This window comes from Bufo bufo, chromosome 1 (genome assembly GCF_905171765.1).
Source record: "Bufo bufo chromosome 1, aBufBuf1.1, whole genome shotgun sequence".
In the NCBI taxonomy this organism is placed as follows: Eukaryota; Metazoa; Chordata; class Amphibia; order Anura; family Bufonidae; genus Bufo; species Bufo bufo.
Window position 1 is genome coordinate 454,626,509 of NC_053389.1, and position 19,887 is coordinate 454,646,395.

Here is a 19,887-nt window from a genome sequence, read left to right on the forward strand (position 1 = left end):
AACAATAAGCACACTACTGGCAATAAATTTTTATCGATTTATAAAAATCAACTGTAGAGCTGCCCAGATTTTGGGCGCATAACAGCGGCCTGTCGACTGTCTGGCATTCAGTCCTACCTTAAAGTTTTCACTATTTTCAGTTGCAGCCATGTTTCCCAATAATATATCAAGTATTTCAGAAGAGTAGATGTATAATAAAGCATACTATCTTTACTAACTATCTGGAGAAAACATTGCAGTGCTTTGTTGGTGGTTCCAGTCATGTAAATATTCATTTCTGATGCATTTTCAGAAATCTACTAAAATCCCTAGGGCAGAATTGCAAATAAGTAAATTTTATCTTTAAATGACTAGTCTTTGATATTTATTTCAGTAGAGACTGTGTTACTTTGACTGCATATTATTGATGTATTATTGAATTGTTATTAGCCTCCCCATACAGACTACTCCAGTCATAGATAAAAAACAGTTGGGGTTCAATAAACTCGCTAAAAATGTAAAAGAGGTTCCTAAAACATTTATGGGGTCATTTATTGAGACTGGCATTTTAGACACCGGTCTTAATAACCCTGCACTGGAGCTTGATGTGCCTAAGTTATGTAGAGACGCTGGCCTCTACATAAAGTAGGCGCATCCACTGCTGACGCCTAACAGCCTTGAAGGGGTTGTCCGGGTTCAGAGCTGAACCCGGACATACCCTTATTTTCACCCAGGCAGCACCCCTGATGTTGCCATCGGAGCATCTCATGCTCCGAATGGCTCCCTTACCCTGCGCTAGATCGTGCAGGGCAAGGGCTCTTTTGTTTACAATAACACAATGCCGGGCGGTGTGTTTGGTGATGTCACCGGCTCAGATCGGCGTGCTTTAGCGCTTCTCTGGCCGTTTTACTGGCTAGGGCAGCGCTAAAGCCCGCCCATCAGTGCCGGTGACGTCACGTCTTACTCTGCTGCTTCTCTAGTAATTTTTCATATTTAGAGTAAAATATCCACAGATCCTATAGATAAAATCACAAGGGAACAGAATATGGTATTTCATTGTACAGCAATTCTAGCAAGCCAAGGGCATATGTTTCAGTGACAACTCATGCAGCTTCCGTAGGACCCATAAGAATAAATGACCTTCTAAAGGTAGCTTTATCTCCCTTTCTATGGGCATTATGAACCTGCACAGGCTTCCCCTGTCCATAATCTGTGCTAGCAACATGTAAAAAGGAAACCAGAGGTTAACACCATCCCACTCTAATACAAGGGACAGGAGTTGGAAAGGTGGAGGACATGCTCTGTACCATGCTGTCTTACTATAGAAAGGTTGAAGGTATTACTAGCAGGCAGGCCAATTTAGTATTTTTTTCACCATGGGAACCTTTTGGTCTATGCACACCTCTTTATATTAGTAACCTGTAAAAGAAAACCTTTGAGGGGAACATTCTATCGAATGACACCTTGAGCTGCTGGAAATGGAAACGTGTATTACTATATATATACAGTTGCAAGAAAAAATATGTGAACCCTTTGGAATGATATGGATTTCTGCACAAATTGGTCATAAAATGTGATCTGATCTTCATCTAAGTCACAACAATAGACAATCACAGTCTGCTTAAACTAATAACACACAAAGAATTAAATGTGACCATGTTTTTATTGAACACACCATGTAAACATTCACAGTGCAGGTGGAAAAAGTATGTGAACCCCTAGACTAATGACATCTCCAAGAGCTAATTGGAGTGAGGTGTCAGCCAACTGGAGTCCAATCAATGAGATGATATTGGAGGTGTTGGTTACAGCTGCCCTGCCCTATAAAAAACACACACCAGTTCTGGGTTTTGTTTTGGTTATCTGTGTGTTGTTTTTCCCCTGCCCTTTGTTGTAGGTCTGAGGGAGTCTGAGGGAGACTCCTGGTCGTCCTTCCTATCTGGAAGAACAGGAAGTCTCAGTCCTGTCACTATTGCCAGGGTCTTATAGGGTGAGTAAGAACTCTAGGTACTCCTGCATATGAACCTACCTTTGGGAACTGATAGCCAGTCAGGACTGTGACTAGGGGTTTGACTAGGAGGTGTCCTTCTTTCTTTTCTTTCTTTCAGGCCTTGTTACCTCTCCTTCTTCGTCCGGTGTGGTTTCTCCCTCCCACATACGGGCGTGACATTATAAACCGCCAAACCGTCATTTTTTGTTAATTCGAGTGCAGCCATGGACCCGATTGCTGCACTGGCAGAAAAGCTACAGGGTCTATCTTTGGAAGTAGCTGATCTCCGCACGACTGTCTCTTAGATCCAGAGACCACAGACTGTTGGTCCTGGTGGTGGTGATTACCAGACCTGTCTGGAACCTAAAGTTGCTCTCCCGGACAGATTCTCTGGGTGACGTGATAATTACATTTTATTTAGAGAGGCATGTAAACTATATTTTAGGCTACGTCCACACTCAACTGCTGATGAGGAACAGCGAGTTGGTATGGTGATTTCTTTGCTTAAGTGGAATGCGCAGTCATGGACTTTCTCTCTGCTGACCGGATCGCAGTCTCTTCAGTCGATGGACAAATTTTTCAAAGCCTTGGGTCTGATCTATGATGACCCGGATCGGACCTCTCTGTCCGAAACCAAGCTGTGTGGCCTTCGTCACGGAGATCGTTTTGCGGAAATTTATTGCTCAGAGTTTAGGAGGTGGGCTATGGATACTGAGTGGAACGATCTGGCTGTCTGTAGCCAATTTTGTCAGGGGTTATCTGAGAGGCTGAAGGACGCTTTGGCCTTTCATGAAACTCCTGTGTCTCTGGAGGCTGCCAAGTTCTCTTACTATACGCATGGATAGACACCTGAGAGAGAGATCTAGGGGCCCCACTCTCGGGACGTTCTATCACATGATGTATTGTCCTCCTCCGACACTTTGGGTGAAGATACTCCTGGGTTTATGTCTGGGGACGAACCCATGCAATTAGGGGGAGCTACTCCTGGATCTGCTTTTAAGCGTATTAGTCGTAGGAAGGGAGTGTTTTTTTTTTTGCAGAGAAAAGGGACATTTTATCGATGTATGTCCATGCATTCAACATCAAAAAGAAAAAAAAGGGTACGTCTAATTCCCATCTGACTCTTGGATCGGTGAGAGGTGAGTCAGAGAATGTGCATTTGTCTTTGACTGGTAGTACCCGATTTCTCCTGACTGCCGAGGTGGCACTAGAGTGAAAGACTGTGGGGCAGGGGTGAACCTGATTGATTCTCAGTTTGTTCGTATGCACGGTTTGTCACAGAGTGCATTAGAGAAAAACATTTCCATTTTTGCTATTGATTCTGCCCATTTAGCTCAGAAGTGTTTGTCTCTAGTTGTGCATGACATCAGATTAAGGGTCTATTCACACGTCCGCAATTTTGTTCCGCATTTTGCGGAACGGAATTGCGGACCCGTTCATTTCTATGGGGCAGCATGATGTGCTGCCCGGATCCGGAATTGCGGATCCGCAAATTACGATCCCCAAAAATATAGAACATGTCCTATTCTTGTCCGCAATTGCGGACAAGTGTAGGCATTTTTTATTAAGTGCCGGCGATGTGCGGTCCGCAAAATGCGGAATGCACATCGCTGATGTCCATGTTTTGCGGATCCACGGATCCGTGGATCCGCAAAACACACACGGACGTGTGAATGGACACTAAGGGTCCATTCACACGTCCGTTGTTTCTTTCCTGATCTGTTCCGTTTTTTGCGGAACAGATCTGGACCAGATCTGGACCCATTCATTTTCAATGGGTCCTGAAAAAAATCGGACAGCTCAATGTCTGATTTTTTTTCAGGACCCATTGAAAATGAATGGGTACAGAACTGGTCCAGATCTGTTCCGCAAAAAACAGAACAGATCAGGAAAGAAACAACGGACGTGTGAATGGACCCTTAGAGTGGGTGACTTTCATCAGGAATTTATCTTGTGCTTTATGTTGGAGAGTCTCCCCGCTCCAGTAGTTCTGGGTTAATCGTGGTTAAGCAAGCACAATCCAACCATTGATTGGCAGGCTAAACGCATTCTGGATTGGGGTGATTACTGTGTAGACAATTGTATGAATACATCTTTTTCTGTTTTAACTACTAAGACATTGCTTCTTTTATATATGATTTTGCCGATGTATTTTCTGAGAGTGGATGTCAGGATTTACCTCTGCATCGGAAATATGATTGTCCTATCAAACTTATTGCCGGGGCTATGAGAGAATAGATTGCTGAGAGTTTGGCTAAGGGACACATAAGACCTTCCAAGTCTCCAGTGGCAGCAGTAGGTCTTCGGCCATGTCTGGATTTCCGTGAACTCAATTGGATTACTGTCCGTGATCCTTACCCCCTTCCTTTGATTCCTGATTTGTTGAACCAGATTGTTGGTGCCAAGGTGTTCTCCAAGTTGGACTTAATGGGGGCATATAATCTGGTCAGGAGCAAGGAAGGGGATGAATGGAAGACTGCTTTTAATACTCCAGAGGGTCACTTTGAGAACCTTATCATGCCTTTTGGGTTAACCAATGCTCCTGTGGTTTTCCAGCATTTTGTGAATAACATTTTTCATCACCTGGAGGGGAGGTTTGTAGTTGTATATTTAGATGACATACTAATTTATTCTCCAGACGTGGAGACACATCAGGATCACGTTAGACAGGTGTTGCAGATCCTTAGGGATAATAAGTTGTACGCAAAATTAGAGAAGTGTGTTTTTGCTGTACACAAGGTGCAATTTGCGGGCTACCTGATGTCATCTTCGGGTTTTCAAATGGATCCAGAGAAAGTCCGTGCGGTATTGAAATGGGATCGTCCCGAAAATCTGAAGGCTCTTATGCGGTTTTTGTGGTTCACCAACTATTACCGAAAATGTATTCAGAACTATTCGACAGTGGTAAAACTCCTAACTGACATGACTAAGAAAGGGACGGATGTCTCAGTGTGGTCTGATTCGGCATTGCGAGCCTTTTCTGCAGTAAAGGAGTGCTTCGCTTGTGCCCCTATATTGGTGCAGCCGGTGTTTTCTTATGTAAATGAATCTCTAGACAGATTTACTATTGGGACTATTTAAAAAGTCGCAATTTCACTCCAGTGAGGACCATGCTTATCTTATGAGACTTTTTAATAGAACATGCAACTTTTTCATAAAAACGTGCGACTTTTTCGTAAAGATGTGCGACTTTTGTAAAGCTGCTTACTGACGGATAAACTGCTACCGTCAAACCACATTTATTACAGTCTTAAAGGGCTGATCATAAATCTGACTTGGCTAAAACTGACTTTAGCCATATGTTAAAGTGGAGTGCGCTGTCAGAGTCATGATAAATCTGGCCCTATGTATCACCCTTTGGTATCTGTGCACACACTAAGGTGACACATATTCACCCTTCCGGAGCTCTACTTCTGTTACCCATCCCGTAAAGACCATGGACCCACTTATTTATGGATTTTATCACGGATCTTCCTAATTCGCCAGGAAAGACAGTTATTCTGGTTGTAGATGATCGTTTTAGTAAAAGGGTGCATTTTACTGCATTACCTGGCCTACCTAATGCTAAAACACTTGCATAAGTGTTTGTCGACAACATTGTGAATCTTCATGGCATACCGTCTGACGTGGTCTCAGATCGGGAGACTCAGTTTATGTCCAGATTCTGGAAGGTGTTCTGTACTCGGCTGGGAGTACAACTGTCTTTTTCTTCGGCTTTTCATCCTCAGTCGAACGGACAGACGGAGCGCACTAATCAGAGTCTGGAGACTTACTTAAGATGTTTTGTCTCTGAGAACCAGGAGGAGTGGTCCTCGTTTTTGTCCCTGGCAGAGTTTGCCATGAATAATCGTAGACAGGAGTCCACTGGGAAGTTGCTTTTTCTTTTGGGAAATATGGGTTTCACCCACAGTTTTACACATTTTCTGGTTCAGATACTTCTGGTATCACTGGGGAAGAACGTTTTTCGTCATCATTATCATCCAAATTCAAAATAACTTGATGAATATGGGCAACAAGTATAAACGTGTGGCTGACAGGAAACGTATGAATGTTCAGGACCTAAGAGTGGGTCATTTGTGTGGCTGTCCACAAAATTTTTTAAGTTGAAGGTACCTGTCACGGATGTAGTAGGGGAGAACACCAAAAGACAACAAGAAGGAAGGGAAAAGACACTAGGCCTCACCGCTAAGGAAGGAAAAGGGTCACCACCTATAAAACCCTGCTCCTGGCCCTAACTCCTATCCGTATGGGCACCTCTCGATGGTAGAGATGCCCATAAACAGGAACCTAGAAAACCCTGGTGGCCCTTGGATGCCCTAATGGTAATGACAGGGCAGAGAGAACCTGCTCCTTCCCTGGTGAAGGAACCAGCGTCTCTCTGAGGCCTAGTAAACAACAAGGGTGGGGGGGGGGGAATACAAAATACAACAAGCGGAACACTTAACTTCTGAGGCTGATGGATGAACAGGACTTCAACTAGAACCACACTCCAGCTCTTCCAAAAACCAAATGAAGCTATCCAGAGCAAGGAGTGATGGGTAAAGTCAGACTAAATAGGGGGAGGTAAAGGTCACATGATCCACACCTGAACAGGAGGTGTGGACATACAAGCAACACACATACAAAGTGAAACCAAAACCAAAAGAGGTTGTCAGATCACTAATGTGCAGATAATCTTTCAGACCTTCTAAAACCGGTGTGACAGTACCTTCTTGGAAGTTGGGTCCAAGATTTATTGGTCCATATAAGATCAGTGCCATTATTAATCCTGTAGCTTTTCGTTTAGAACTTCCTCGGGCTCTGAAAATACATAATGTTTTTCATAAATCTTTGTTGAAGAGATATGTGGAACCCTTGGAGCCGTCTTCCTTGCCACCCGCTCCTGTCATGGTGGACGGTAGTTTGAAATTCCGGATTGCCAAGATTATTAATTCTCGAGTCCTTGTTCACTGGAAGGGTTATGGACCAGAGGAAAGGATGTGAGTACTGGCATCTGATGTGAAGGCCAGTCGTTTGGTGAAAGCTTTTCACAGGTCACACCCGGATAAGGTCGGTGCTGGGTGCCCAGAGGTCACCCGTAAAAGACATACGGACGTTCCTGCGACAGTGGGTGACAGAAGAACTGTGAGACTGGCAACACATTATTTGATCTGACAGGTTTGCTTGTGGATCAATAGATGTCTGTGTTTCTGATACTGGCCACACCTCTAACCTCCAGGTGTTGCTATTGTGGTCATTTAACTTTTCTTATTTATAGTTGCTTTTCCCTCAATGCTGTGCGGTTTATAGCTTCCGTGTATCTATGGTCTGCTGGTGTTGGGTTCTCGGCTGAGTTCCTGTTGCGGCCATAGCTACTGGAAAGTTAAGTGTTTCCTTTCCCTTTTGCATTTTGTTTTGGTTTATCTGTGTGTGGTTTTTCCCCTGCCCTTTGTTGTATGCCTGAGGGAGACCCCTGGTCATCCTTCCTTTCTGGAGGAACAGGTAGTCTCGGTCCTGCCACTTTCGCCAGGGTCTTATAGGGCGAGTTAGGACTCTAGGTACTCCTGCATATGAACTCACCTACCTTTGGGGTCTGTTCATACTGATAGCCAGTCAGGACTGTGACTAGGGATTTGACTAGGAGGTGTCCTTCTTTCTTCCCTTGCTTTCAGGTCTTGTTCCTTGTTCCCTCTCCTTCTTCGTCCAGTATGGTGTCTCCCTCCCACACACGGACATGACAGTTATTATCCATATTGCTTCCTTTGCTGGCTGGATTAATTTTTCCATCATGTTATACACAGCTCGTTTCCTCGGGTACGGCCACCCTGAAATCCAGCAGCGGTGGCCGTGCTTGCACACTATAGGAAAAACCACTAGCCTATGTGCGCATCCAAGGTCGTGGCCACTAGAGAAGAAGGCACTTTTTCCAATAGTGTGCAAGCACGACCACCACTGACACAATGCAGGGTGGTCGTAACCATGGAAACGAGCAGTGTATAATGTGATGGAAAAATGATTCCAGCCAGCAAAGGAGGCAATATGGATAATAACACTACATTAGTAAATGGCTTGTATTAACTTACTCTACATGATGTTGTGCCTTTTCATAGGTAAATACATTCATATCCAATTCATTATTGTCAAGATGGATGTTCATTGCCTTTAAGAGCCATGCTCGACTATAGTTACAATTCTGTATGTCTTGAGTAGGCCAAATTAAGGTCACACAAAGGTTTATACTCTTCAGTGTTATTCTTCTCATGAATGTACTAGTCTGAGAAGAATCCTCCTTGTCTACTTTTAAATTTATGACGGGAGATAAAGATAAGCTCTATGCAGCTGGTGATAATTACCTATACAATTAGGCATTTATTAATGAAGCAAAATATATAATATGTATGTATTCATTTAATGAGCCTTAGTTAGTCCTTAGCATAAGACAATCAGCAGGACATATATATATATACAGTGGGATGCGAAAGTTCGGGCAACCTTGTTAATCGTCATGATTTTCCTGTATAAATCGTTGGTTGTTACGATAAAAAATGTCAGTTAAATATATCATATAGGAGACACACACAGTGATATTTGAGAAGTGAAATGAAGTTTATTGAATTTACAGAAAGTGTGCTATAATTGTTTAAACAAAATTAGGCAGGTGCATAAATTTGGGCACTGTTGTCATTTTATTGATTCCAAAACCTTTTTTAACTAATTATTGGAACTCAAATTGACTTGGTAAGCTCAGTGACCCCTGACCTACATACACAGGTGAATCCAATTATGAGCAAGGGTATTTAAGGGGGTCAATTGTAAGTTTCCCTCCTCTTTTAATTTTCTCTGAAGAGTAGCAACATGGCGGTCTCAAAACAACTCTCAAATGACCGGAAGACAAAGATTGTTCACCATCATGGTTTAGGGGAAGGATACAGAAAGCTGTCTCAGAGATTTCAGCCGTCTGTTTCCACAGTTAGGAACATATTGAGGAAATGGAAGACCACAGGCTCAGTTCAAGTTAAGGCTCGAAGTGGCAGACCAAGAAAAATCTCGGATAGACAGAAGCGACGAATGGTGAGAACAGTCAGAGTCAACCCACAGACCAGCACCAAAGACCTACAACATCATCTTGCTGCAGATGGAGTCACTGTGCATCATTCAACCATTCGGCGCACTTTACACAAGGAGATGCTGTATGCGAGAGTGATGCAGAGGAAGCCTTTTCTCCGCCCACAGCACAAAAAGGGGCGCTTGAGGTGGGCTAAAGCACATTTGGACAAGCCAGCTTCATTTTGGAATAAGGTGCTGTGGACTGATGAAACTAAATTGAGTTATTTGGCCTTAACAAGGGGCGTTATGCATGGAGGAAAAAGAACACAGCATTCCAAGAAAAACACCTGCTACCTACAGTAAAATATGGTGGTGGTTCCATCATGCTGTGCGGCTGTGTGGCCAGTGCAGGGACTGGGAATCTTGTCAAAGTTGAGGGACGCATGGATTCCACTCAGTATCAGCAGATTCTGGAGACCAATGTCCAGGAATCAGTGACAAAGCTGAAGCTGCGCCGGGGCTGGATCTTTCAACAAGACAACGACCCTAAAAACTGCTCAAAATCCACTAAGGCATTTATGCAGAGGAACAAGTACAACGTTCTGGAATGGCCATCTCAGTCCCCAGACCTGAATATAATTGAAAATCAGTGGTGTGACTTAAAGAGAGCTGTCCATGCTCGGAAGCCATCAAACCTGAATGAACTAAAGATGTTTTGTAAAGAGGAATGGTCCAAAATACCTTCAACCAGAATCCAGACTCTCATTGGAACCTACAGGAAGCGTTTAGAGGCTGTAATTTTTGCAAAAGGAGGATCTACTAAATATTGATTTCATTTCTTTTTTGTGGTGCCCAAATTTATATATATATATATATTGTAGGAAGGCACAAGGGACCATCGTTGATAATAGATACATGGCACCGATGAAGTAGGAACCAGTATTTTGTATGTTAGCGGCAGTAGGTGGTTGACATTTTGTTTATTTAGCATAGCTGTGAATAGCTGATCCGGGACGGGTCTTACTGGGAGTACTTATAGTGCTGGGTGAGTGACTACTCCCCATGTTCCAGGCCGGGTCTTGACTGGCCCAAAACAGCCAGCAGTGTCAGGTGGTAGTGAGTGACCTCTCTCTGACAGTGGAGCGCTGTGTTGGATCAGAGTCTGAGCTGGAGTTGTAGTGCCTGAAAGACTGAGGACAAAGCGAGGTCCACATACATCCCGTGGGGTTACAGTACTGTGCAAAACAAAACCTGTGTTGTGCTATAGATACCTTTTACTACCTTATTGTTTTGTAAAGAAGAAAAGACAACCGTTGCTTTGCTTTCAACGCTAAAAGGCTGATGCTGTGTTCTTATTTGAAGGCTACCATTGGGGCAGATCCCTACTATATATATATATATATATATATATATACACTGCTCAAAAAAATAAAGGGAACACAAAAATAACACATCCTAGATCTGAGTTAATTAAATATTCTTCTGAAATACTTTGTTCTTTACATAGTTGAATGTGCTGACAACAAAATCACACAAAAATAAAAAAATGGAAATCAAATTTTTCAACCCATGGAGGTCTGGATTTGGAGTCACCCTCAAAATTAAAGTGGAAGAACACACTACAGGCTGATCCAACTTTGATGTAATGTCCTTAAAACAAGTCAAAATGAGGCTCAGTAGTGTGTGTGGCCTCCACGTGCCTGTATGACCTCCCTACAACGCCTGTGCATGCTCCTGATGAGGTGGCGGACGGTCTCCTGAGGGATCTCCTCCCAGACCTGGACTAAAGCATCTGCCAACTCCTGGACAGTCTGTGGTGCAACGTGACATTGGTGGACAGAGCGAGACATGATGTCCCAGATGTGCTCAATTGGATTCAGGTCTGGGGAACGGGCGGGCCAGTCCATAGCATCAATGCCTTCGTCTTGCAGGAACTGCTGACACACTCCAGCCACATGAGGTCTAGCATTGTCTTGCATTAGGAGGAACCCAGGGCCAACCGCACCAGCATATGGTCTCACAAGGGGTCTGAGGATCTCATCTCGGTACCTAATGGCAGTCAGGCTACCTCTGGCGAGCACATTTCCAAAGAAATGCCACCCCACACCATTACTGACCCAATGCCAAACCGGTCATGCTGGAGGATATTGCAGGCAGCAGAACGTTCTCCACGGCGTCTCCAGACTCTGTCACGTCTGTCACATGTGCTCAGTGTGAACCTGCTTTCATCTGTGAAGAGCACAGGGTGCCAGTGGCGAATTTGCCAATCTTGGTGTTCTCTGGCAAATGCCAAACGTCCTGCACGGTGTTGGGCTGTAAGCACAACCCCCACCTGTGGACGTCGGGCCCTCATATCACCCTCATGGAGTCTGTTTCTGACCGTTTGAGCAGACACATGCACATTTGTGGCCTGCTGGAGGTCATTTTGCAGGTCTCTGGCAGTGCTCCTCCTGTTCCTCCTTGCACAAAGGCGGAGGTAGCGGTCCTGCTGCTGGGTTGTTGCCCTCCTACGGCCTCCTCCACGTCTCCTGGCCTTCCTCCTGGTAGCGCCTCCATGCTCTGGACACTACGCTGACAGACACAGCAAACCTTCTTGCCACAGCTCGCATTGATGTGCCATCCTGGATAAGCTGCACTACCTGAGCCACTTGTGTGGGTTGTAGACTCCGTCTCATGCTACCACTAGAGTGAAAGCACCGCCAGCATTCAAAAGTGACCAAAACATCAGCCAGGAAGCATAGGAACTGAGAAGTGGTCTGTGGTTACCACTTGCAGAACCACTCCTTTATTGGGGGTGTCTTGCTAATTGCCTATAATTTCCACCTGTTGTCTATCCCATTTGTACAACAGCATGTGAAATTGATTGTCACTCAGTGTTGCTTCCTAAGTGGACAGTTTGATTTCACAGAAGTGTGATTGACTTGGAGTTACATTGTGTTGTTTAAGTGTTCCCTTTATTTTTTTGAGCAGTGTATATATATATATATATATATATATATATACACTGCGTGCAGAATTATTAGGCAAATGAGTATTTTGACCACATCATCCTCTTTATGCATGTTGTCTTACTCCAAGCTGTATAGGCTCGAAAGCCTACTACCAATTAAGCATATTAGGTGATGTGCATCTCTGTAATGAGAAGGGGTGTGGTCTAATGACATCAACACCCTATATTAGGTGTGCATAATTATTAGGCAACTTTCCTTTGGCAAAATGGGTCAAAAGAAGGACTCGACAGGCTCAGAAAAGTCAAAAATAGTGAGATATCTTGCAGAGGGATGCAGCACTCTTAAAATTGCAAAGCTTCTGAAGCGTGATCATCGAACAATCAAGCGTTTCATTCAAAATAGTCAACAGGGTCGCAAGAAGCGTGTGGAAAAACCAAGGCGCAAAATAACTGCCCATGAACTGAGAAAAGTAAAGCGTGCAGCTGCCAAGATGCCACTTGCCACCAGTTTGGCCATATTTCAGAGCTGCAACATCACTGGAGTGCCCAAAAGCACAAGGTGTGCAATACTCAGAGACAAGGTAAGAAAGGCTGAAAGACGACCACCACTGAACAAGACACACAAGCTGAAACGTCAAGACTGGGCCAAGAAATATCTCAAGACTGATTTTTCTAAGGTTTTATGGACTGATGAAATGAGAGTGAGTCTTGATGGGCCAGATGGATGGGCCCGTGGCTGGATTGGTAAAGGGCAGAGAGCTCCAGTCCGACTCAGACGCCAGCAAGGTGGAGGTGGAGTACTGGTTTGGGCTGGTATCATCAAAGATGAGCTTGTGGGGCCTTTTAGAGTTGAGGATGGAGTCAAGCTCAACTCCCAGTCCTACTGCCAGTTTCTGGAAGACACCTTCTTCAAGCAGTGGTACAGGAAGAAGTCTGCATCCTTCAAGAAAAACATGATTTTCATGCAGGACAATGCTCCATCACACGCGTCCAAGTACTCCACAGCGTGGCTGGCAAGAAAGGGTATAAAAGAAGAAAATCTAATGACATGGCCTCCTTGTTCACCTGATCTGAACCCCATTGAGAACCTGTGGTCCATCATCAAATGTGAGATTTACAAGGAGGGAAAACAGTACACCTCTCTGAACAGTGTCTGGGAGGCTGTGGTTGCTGCTGCACGCAATGTTGATGGTGAACAGATCAAAACACTGACAGAATCCATGGATGGCAGGCTTTTGAGTGTCCTTGCAAAGAAAGGTGGCTATATTGGTCACTGATTTGTTTTTGTTTTGTTTTTGAATGTCAGAAATGTATATTTGTGAATGTTGAGATGTTATATTGGTTTCACTGGTAAAAATAAATAATTGAAATGGGTATATATTTGTTTTTTGTTAAGTTGCCTAATAATTATGCACAGTAATAGTCACCTGCACACACAGATATCCCCCTAAAATAGCTAAAACTAAAAACAAACTAAAAACTACTTCCAAAAATATTCAGCTTTGATATTAATGAGTTTTTTGGGTTCATTGAGAACATGGTTGTTGTTCAATAATAAAATTAATCCTCAAAAATACAACTTGCCTAATAATTCTGCACTCCCTGTATATAAAATCATACGTTAAAATGTAGTCATTTTATTTTTAAATCCTTCAGACTGTGATAAACATACCGCAATTACCTTTCAATATCACGGCTTTTTAACAGCAATAGCCAAATGAGTTTTATGATTTAAGGAAAAAGGAAGTAATTGTCTGCAGGGAATTATTGGCTTTAATCCGACATTGATATAATTACACTTTCAGTGCTCTTAGATTACAGCCTCTCTTTTCCAAGAAATTAAACTAGAAGACAATAACAAGAAAAATGGTCCTTTCCTTCTTTCTAGACTGAAAAAAGAAACTGTAACAAAAACCACACTGTTTTAAGCCTGTTAAAGGAAAACTTCATTATCGCACAACATATTCACAGCTCTCCATGGTTTACAGTCTCTATAAAATATTTTTTACAGTTTTGCTCTATTGCAAATTGCGGATCCGCAAAACACGGAAGCCGCCCATGTGCCTTCGGCATTTTGCGGAACAGAACATGCGGCCCATTGTAGAAATGCCTATTCTTGTCCGCAAAACGGACAAGAATAGGACATGTTGTTTTGTTTTTTTCAGGGCCACGGAACGGAGCAACGGATGCGGACAGCACACTGACTGCTGATCGCATCTTTTGCGGCACCATTGAAGCAAAAACTGCGGCTCGGATGCGGACCACAACAACAGTCGTGTGCATCCAAATGCTCCAGATTTGAAAGAAAAAAACAACAACATGAGATTCTAATGAAATGAAGCACAAACAAGTATGCAAAAATGAACAAAGCTATTCATCGTTATGAAGACTTTAACCAAAAAAGTGAGGTCTCTTTTGAATGGAGAAGGGAATTTTATTGGCATAGAGCTGTGCTGGACCCCTCTACTTTTTACAGGAAATGCTAAATCTAGAATATCATTAGCTATTGGGCCTATGTCAAGCAGATACACAGCTCACCACCCAGTATAGTAATCTCCTATCAAGGCAGAATGTTACAGGTCATACCATTGAAAAATTCCTGTAAATAACCTATAATATATAATAACCTATTCGAACTATGAGGGAAAGCAGCCTGTTCTAAACCCTTCATCACAGATCTAGATAGAAATATTGGCAATATCTAAGTTCAAACACTTCTGGCATGTGAAACTACAATTAAAAGTCCCTGCATATTTTATATGTAGGCATTTAACCCCTTAGTGACCAACTTTATTGGGCATTAATGACCAGGTGATGTTTTAAAAAAATTTATCGTCACATTCCAAGAGCTATAACTTTTTTTTCTGCCAAAAGTGTGTGTGTGTGGGGAAGGGGGGGGGGGGGGAGCGGCAATGTGTCTTATGAAGCACAGTAGGACCAAGGAGCAGTGATTATAGCACTCCTTGTGCTGGCTTTACTCAGCATTCCCTGGTCTTCTGCTGGCGCTGCGCTGCATCCGGACTGCATACAGTATAGAGCACTATGACCTGATGCTGTGCGATGTCAGGTTGTTTTATTTATTTTATGTCTGATCTGAGGTCTGATGAGGATTGGGGGTCTGATGAAGATTGGGGGTCTGATCTTAGGTCTGATGAAGATTGTGGGGCTGATCTGAGGTCTGATGGAGTCTGATTTGGGGGGTCTCTTCTGAGATTTTCTGAGGGTCTGATTTGGGAGTCTCATAAATACTGGTGATCTGATCTGAGGTCTGATGAAGATTGGGGGTCTGATCTGAGGTCTCATAAAAATTAAGGGTCTGATCTGAGGTTTTCTTGTCTTATTTTCCCCCTCTAAAGCCTAGGTGTGTCTTATGGTCAGGTGCATCTTATGGTCAAGTGTGTCCTAGTCAAGTGTGCCCTATAGAGCACAAAACATGGGTACTTACTTTTTCTTAAGTCTTCTGTCTTTTTCAGCTTGAGTTCCAAGTTTGCTCATCCCCAAAGAATCCTGTGCTGCAGGGTCTGTATCCATGAACCCTCCTATTGTGAGGTAAAATTAAGACCTTAAAGAGGACCTTTCATGTTTATTTTTTTTAGTTTAGATAAATATGTTTACTTGTGGGGTACCCCCCGCTGATGCTGCCACCCTGCCTGTTTTTTTTCAAATACCGCTCATACGCCCCGCTGTGCCCCCCTGCAGTTTTCCCACTCAGTATGTTAGTAATGAGCATCAGCATCCAATCACAGCAGAGAGTGTAACATCCAGGGAGAAAAAAAAGCTCACCTTCTCCCTGGCTGTGACGCTCTCCGCTGTGATTGGGCCGCAGCACAGCCAGGGAGAAGGAGACGCCTATTGAGAAACCCTGGCATCTCCTCCTCCCTGTAACTATCTATGCTCAGTATTAACATACTGAGCGGGAAAACTGCAGGGGGGCACAGCGGGGCGTAGGAGCTGTTTAGATAAAGATATTTATCTAAACTTAAAAAAAACATGAAAGGTCCTCTTTAAATCTGGGAAATGAGATGGGCTATAGAGAACTTAAAAAATATATATTTTTTGTAAGATAAAACAGTTAGCAACATCAAACATTTTTGACATATCTTATGAATAAGGCCTCATGCACACGACCGTATTTTTTCACGGTCCGCAAAACGGGGTTCCGTTGGTCCGTGATCCGTGACCATTTTTTCGTCCGTGCGTCTTCCTTGATTTTTGGAGGATCCACGGACATGAAAAAAAAGTCGTTTTGGTGTCTGCCTGGCCGTGCGGAGCCAAACGGATCCGTCCTGAATTACAATGCAAGTCAATGGGGACGGATCCGTTTGACGTTGACACAATATGGTGCAATTTCAAACGGATCCGTCCCCTATTGACTTTCAATGTAAAGTCAGGAGTTAATATACCATAGGATCTGAGTTTTCTCCAATCCGATGGTATATTTTAACTTGAAGCGTCCCCATCACCATGGGAACGCCTCTATGTTAGAATATACCATCGGATTTGAGTTACATCGTGAAACTCAGATCCGACAGTATATTCTAACACAGAGGCGTTCCCATAGTGATGGGGACGCTTCTAGTTAGAATATACTACGAACTGTGTACATGACTGCCCCCTGCTGCCTGGCAGCACCCGATCTTTTACAGGGGGCTGTGATCAGCACAATTAACCCTTCAGGTGCCGCACCTGAAGGGGTTAATTGTGCGTATCATAGCCCCCTGTAAGAGATCAGGGGCTGCCAGGCAGCAGGGGGCAGACCCCCCTCCCTCCCCAGTTTGAATATCATTGGTGGCCAGTGTGCGGCCCCCCCTCTATTGTAATATCAGTGGTGGCCAGTGTGCGGCCTCCGTCGGCCCCCCTCCCTCCCTTTATTGTAATATCATTAGTGGCCAGTGTGCGGCCTCCCCCCCCTCTATTGTAATATCATTGGTGGCCAGTGTGCGGCCTCCCCCGGCCTCCCCTCCCTCCCTTTATTGTAATATCATTGGTGGCCAGTGTGCGGCACACTGGCCACCAATGATATTAATACAATAGAGGGGGGGCCGGGGGGTGGCCGCACACTGGCCACCAATGATATTACAATAGAGGGAGGGGGGGACGCACGCTGGCCACCAATGATATTACAATTGAGGGAGGGGGGCCGGGGGGGGCCGCACTGGCCACCAATGAAATTAAAACTGGGGAGGGAGGGGGTCTGCCCCCTGCTGCCTGGCAGCCCCTGATCTCTTATAGGGGGCTATGATATGCACAATTAACCCCTCAGGTGCAGCACCTGAGGGGTTAATTGTGCGGATCACAGCCCCCTGTAAGAGATCGGGTGCTGCCAGGCAGCAGAGGGCAGTCATGTGCACAGTTCGTAGTATATTCTAACTAGAAGCGTCCCCATCACTATGGGAACGCCTCTGTGTTAGAATATACTGTCGGATATGAGTTTTCACGAAGTGAAAACTCATCTCTGAAAAAGCTTTTATGCAGACGGATCTTCGGATCCGTCTGTATGAAAGTAACCTACGGCCACGGATCACGGACGCGGATGCCAATCTTGTGTGCATCCGTGTTCTTTCACGGACCCATTGACTTGAATGGGTCCGTAAACCGTTGTCCGTCAAAAAAATAGGACAGGTCCTATTTTTCTGATGGACAGGAAACACGGATCACGGATGCGGCTGCAAAACGGTGCATTTTCCAATTTTTCCACGGACCCATTGAAAGTCAATGGGTCCGCAAAAAAAAAAAGGAAAACGGCACAACGGCCACGGATGCACACAACGGTCGTGTGCATGAGGCCTAAGCCATATATGTCAATGGTCATAACGCTTTAAATATTGGAGATTTTCCTATGTCCATACTCTACCATAGTTGGATGTACTGTTCTTTACAATTTTACAAGCAGTCTAGAAGATGTTATGATGTTTTGTAAAACTAAACATTTGTCAAATGATCTCACACAAGTGAATTAAATATTAACTTCAGAATTATGAGAGTAATAGGCTCCACAGATTTCAATTATGTAAAAAGGCAGGGCAACCCTAATCCCCCAGTTGTTCACTTGAACACTCTTATCAACACATTATCTGTTGCTTTGGAGTTCTGTCATTTCGCTTTCACAATTTGGCTGTTACGCTTGCTTCCAACACTTCAACTTCAAGAACTATCCCACCCCTTCACTGGTGCCATTGTCATGAGATAATCCATATTCTTCACTTCACCTGGTTTAAAAGTTATGGCTGATTGGTGTATAAGAAGCTGCTTATATACATACTACATTTATTAAGATATACCTGGAGCTATCCTTTAATATGTACAGTAAATACATCCTCAAGACCTCACATAAAGAAAATTTGTACACCTTCGGGGAAATTTTTTCTGATTGCATTTTACTCATTTTGTGCTTAAAATTATTTTTTTCTATTGGTCTTTATTAAAGATATTCAGCAGCTTTGTCATAAAGGGTTAACTTCTGCCTAGTTGTGAGATTCGTACTTTCACTTTGTGCTGTAATCTAATAACCTTTATCTTAACCCCTTAATGCAAAACGCCATGCATGTACGGCAGGGAATGCATTGCCAAAATGTACCAGGTGGTACCGGAGGGGTGCGTTCCTGATCATTGCAGGGATCCGGCAGTCCCTGGTAGCCAGGCCCCTGCTGTATCTGCCGACATCGCTGTTTACAGCGATGCTGGCGGATTAACCTATTCTATGCCACGGTCCGCTGACCGCGACATAGAAGTTGTTTCCGGCGGGTGAGTGAGAGCATCGAGTCCCCGCGCTGCTGTAGCGGGGACACGATGTGTCAGAAGGCAGCCCGATGCCATGCAGAGGCTGCCTAATGCCTTGCGCGGCATCGGGACCTGCCTTAGGCCTCCTGCACACGAACGTATTTTTTTGCGGTCCGCAAAAACGGGTCCCGTTTTTCCGTGATCCGTGACTGTTTTTTCGTCCGTGGGTCTTCCTTGATTTTTGGAGGATCCACGGACATGAAAAAAAAGTCGTTTTGGTGTCCGCCTGGCCGTGCGGAGCCAAACGGATCCGTCCTGAATTACAATGCAAGTCAATGGGGACGGATCCGTTTGACGTTGACACAATATGGTGCCATTTCAAACGGATCCGTCCCTATTGACTTTCAATGTAAAGTCTGGAGTCCCTTTTATACCATCGGATCGGAGTTTTCTCCAATCCGATGGTATATTTTAACTTGAAGCGTACCCATCACCATGGGAACGCCCCTATGTTAGAATATACTGTCGGATATGAGTTAGATCGTGAAACCTCATTTCCGACAGTATATTCTAACACAGAGGCGTTCCCATGGTGATGGGGACGCTTCTAGTTAGAATATACTACAAACTGTGTACATGATTGCCCCCTGCTGCCTAGCAGCATCCGATCTCTTACAGGGGGCCGTGATCAGCACAATTAACCCCTCAAGTGCCGCACCTGAAGGGGTTAATTGTACTATCATATCCCCCTGTAAGAGATCAGGGCTGCCAGGCAGCAGGGGGCAGACCCCCCCCCCCTCCCCAGTTTGAATATCATTGGTGGCCAGTGCGCCCCCCTCCCTCTATTGTAATAAATCGTTGGTGGCACAGTGTGCGCCCCCCCCGCCCCCCCCCCCCTTCCTCCCTCTATTGTAATAAATCGTTGGTGGCACAGTGTGCGCCCCCCCGCCCCCCCCCCTTTCCTCCCTCTATTGTAATAAATCGTTGGTGGCACAGTGTGCGCCCCCCATCGCCCCCCCCCCCCTCCCTCTATAGCATTAACAACATTGGTGGCCAGTGTGCGGCCTCCCATCTTCCCCCCCCCCGATCATTGGTGGCAGCGGGTTACTAGCAATAGTACAATAGTAAAAGATTCATACTTACCTGGGAGCTGCAATGTTCGTGTCCGGCCGGGAGCTCCTCCTACTGGTAAGTGACAGTTCATTTAGCAATGCGCCGCACA

The 19,887-nt window shown here is 44.5% G+C and overlaps 1 protein-coding gene across 1 annotated transcript in view; it reads right to left on the minus strand.

Moving 5' to 3' along the window:
• Positions 1 to 19,887, minus strand: part of PPFIA2 (PTPRF interacting protein alpha 2) — a 385,317-nt gene that overhangs the window by 47,131 nt on the left and 318,299 nt on the right. Inside the window, exon 20 of the mRNA XM_040408503.1 lies at positions 15,391 to 15,484. Coding sequence (XP_040264437.1) covers positions 15,391 to 15,484 — 94 coding nt within the window. The remainder of the gene's footprint in view (positions 1 to 15,390; positions 15,485 to 19,887) is intronic.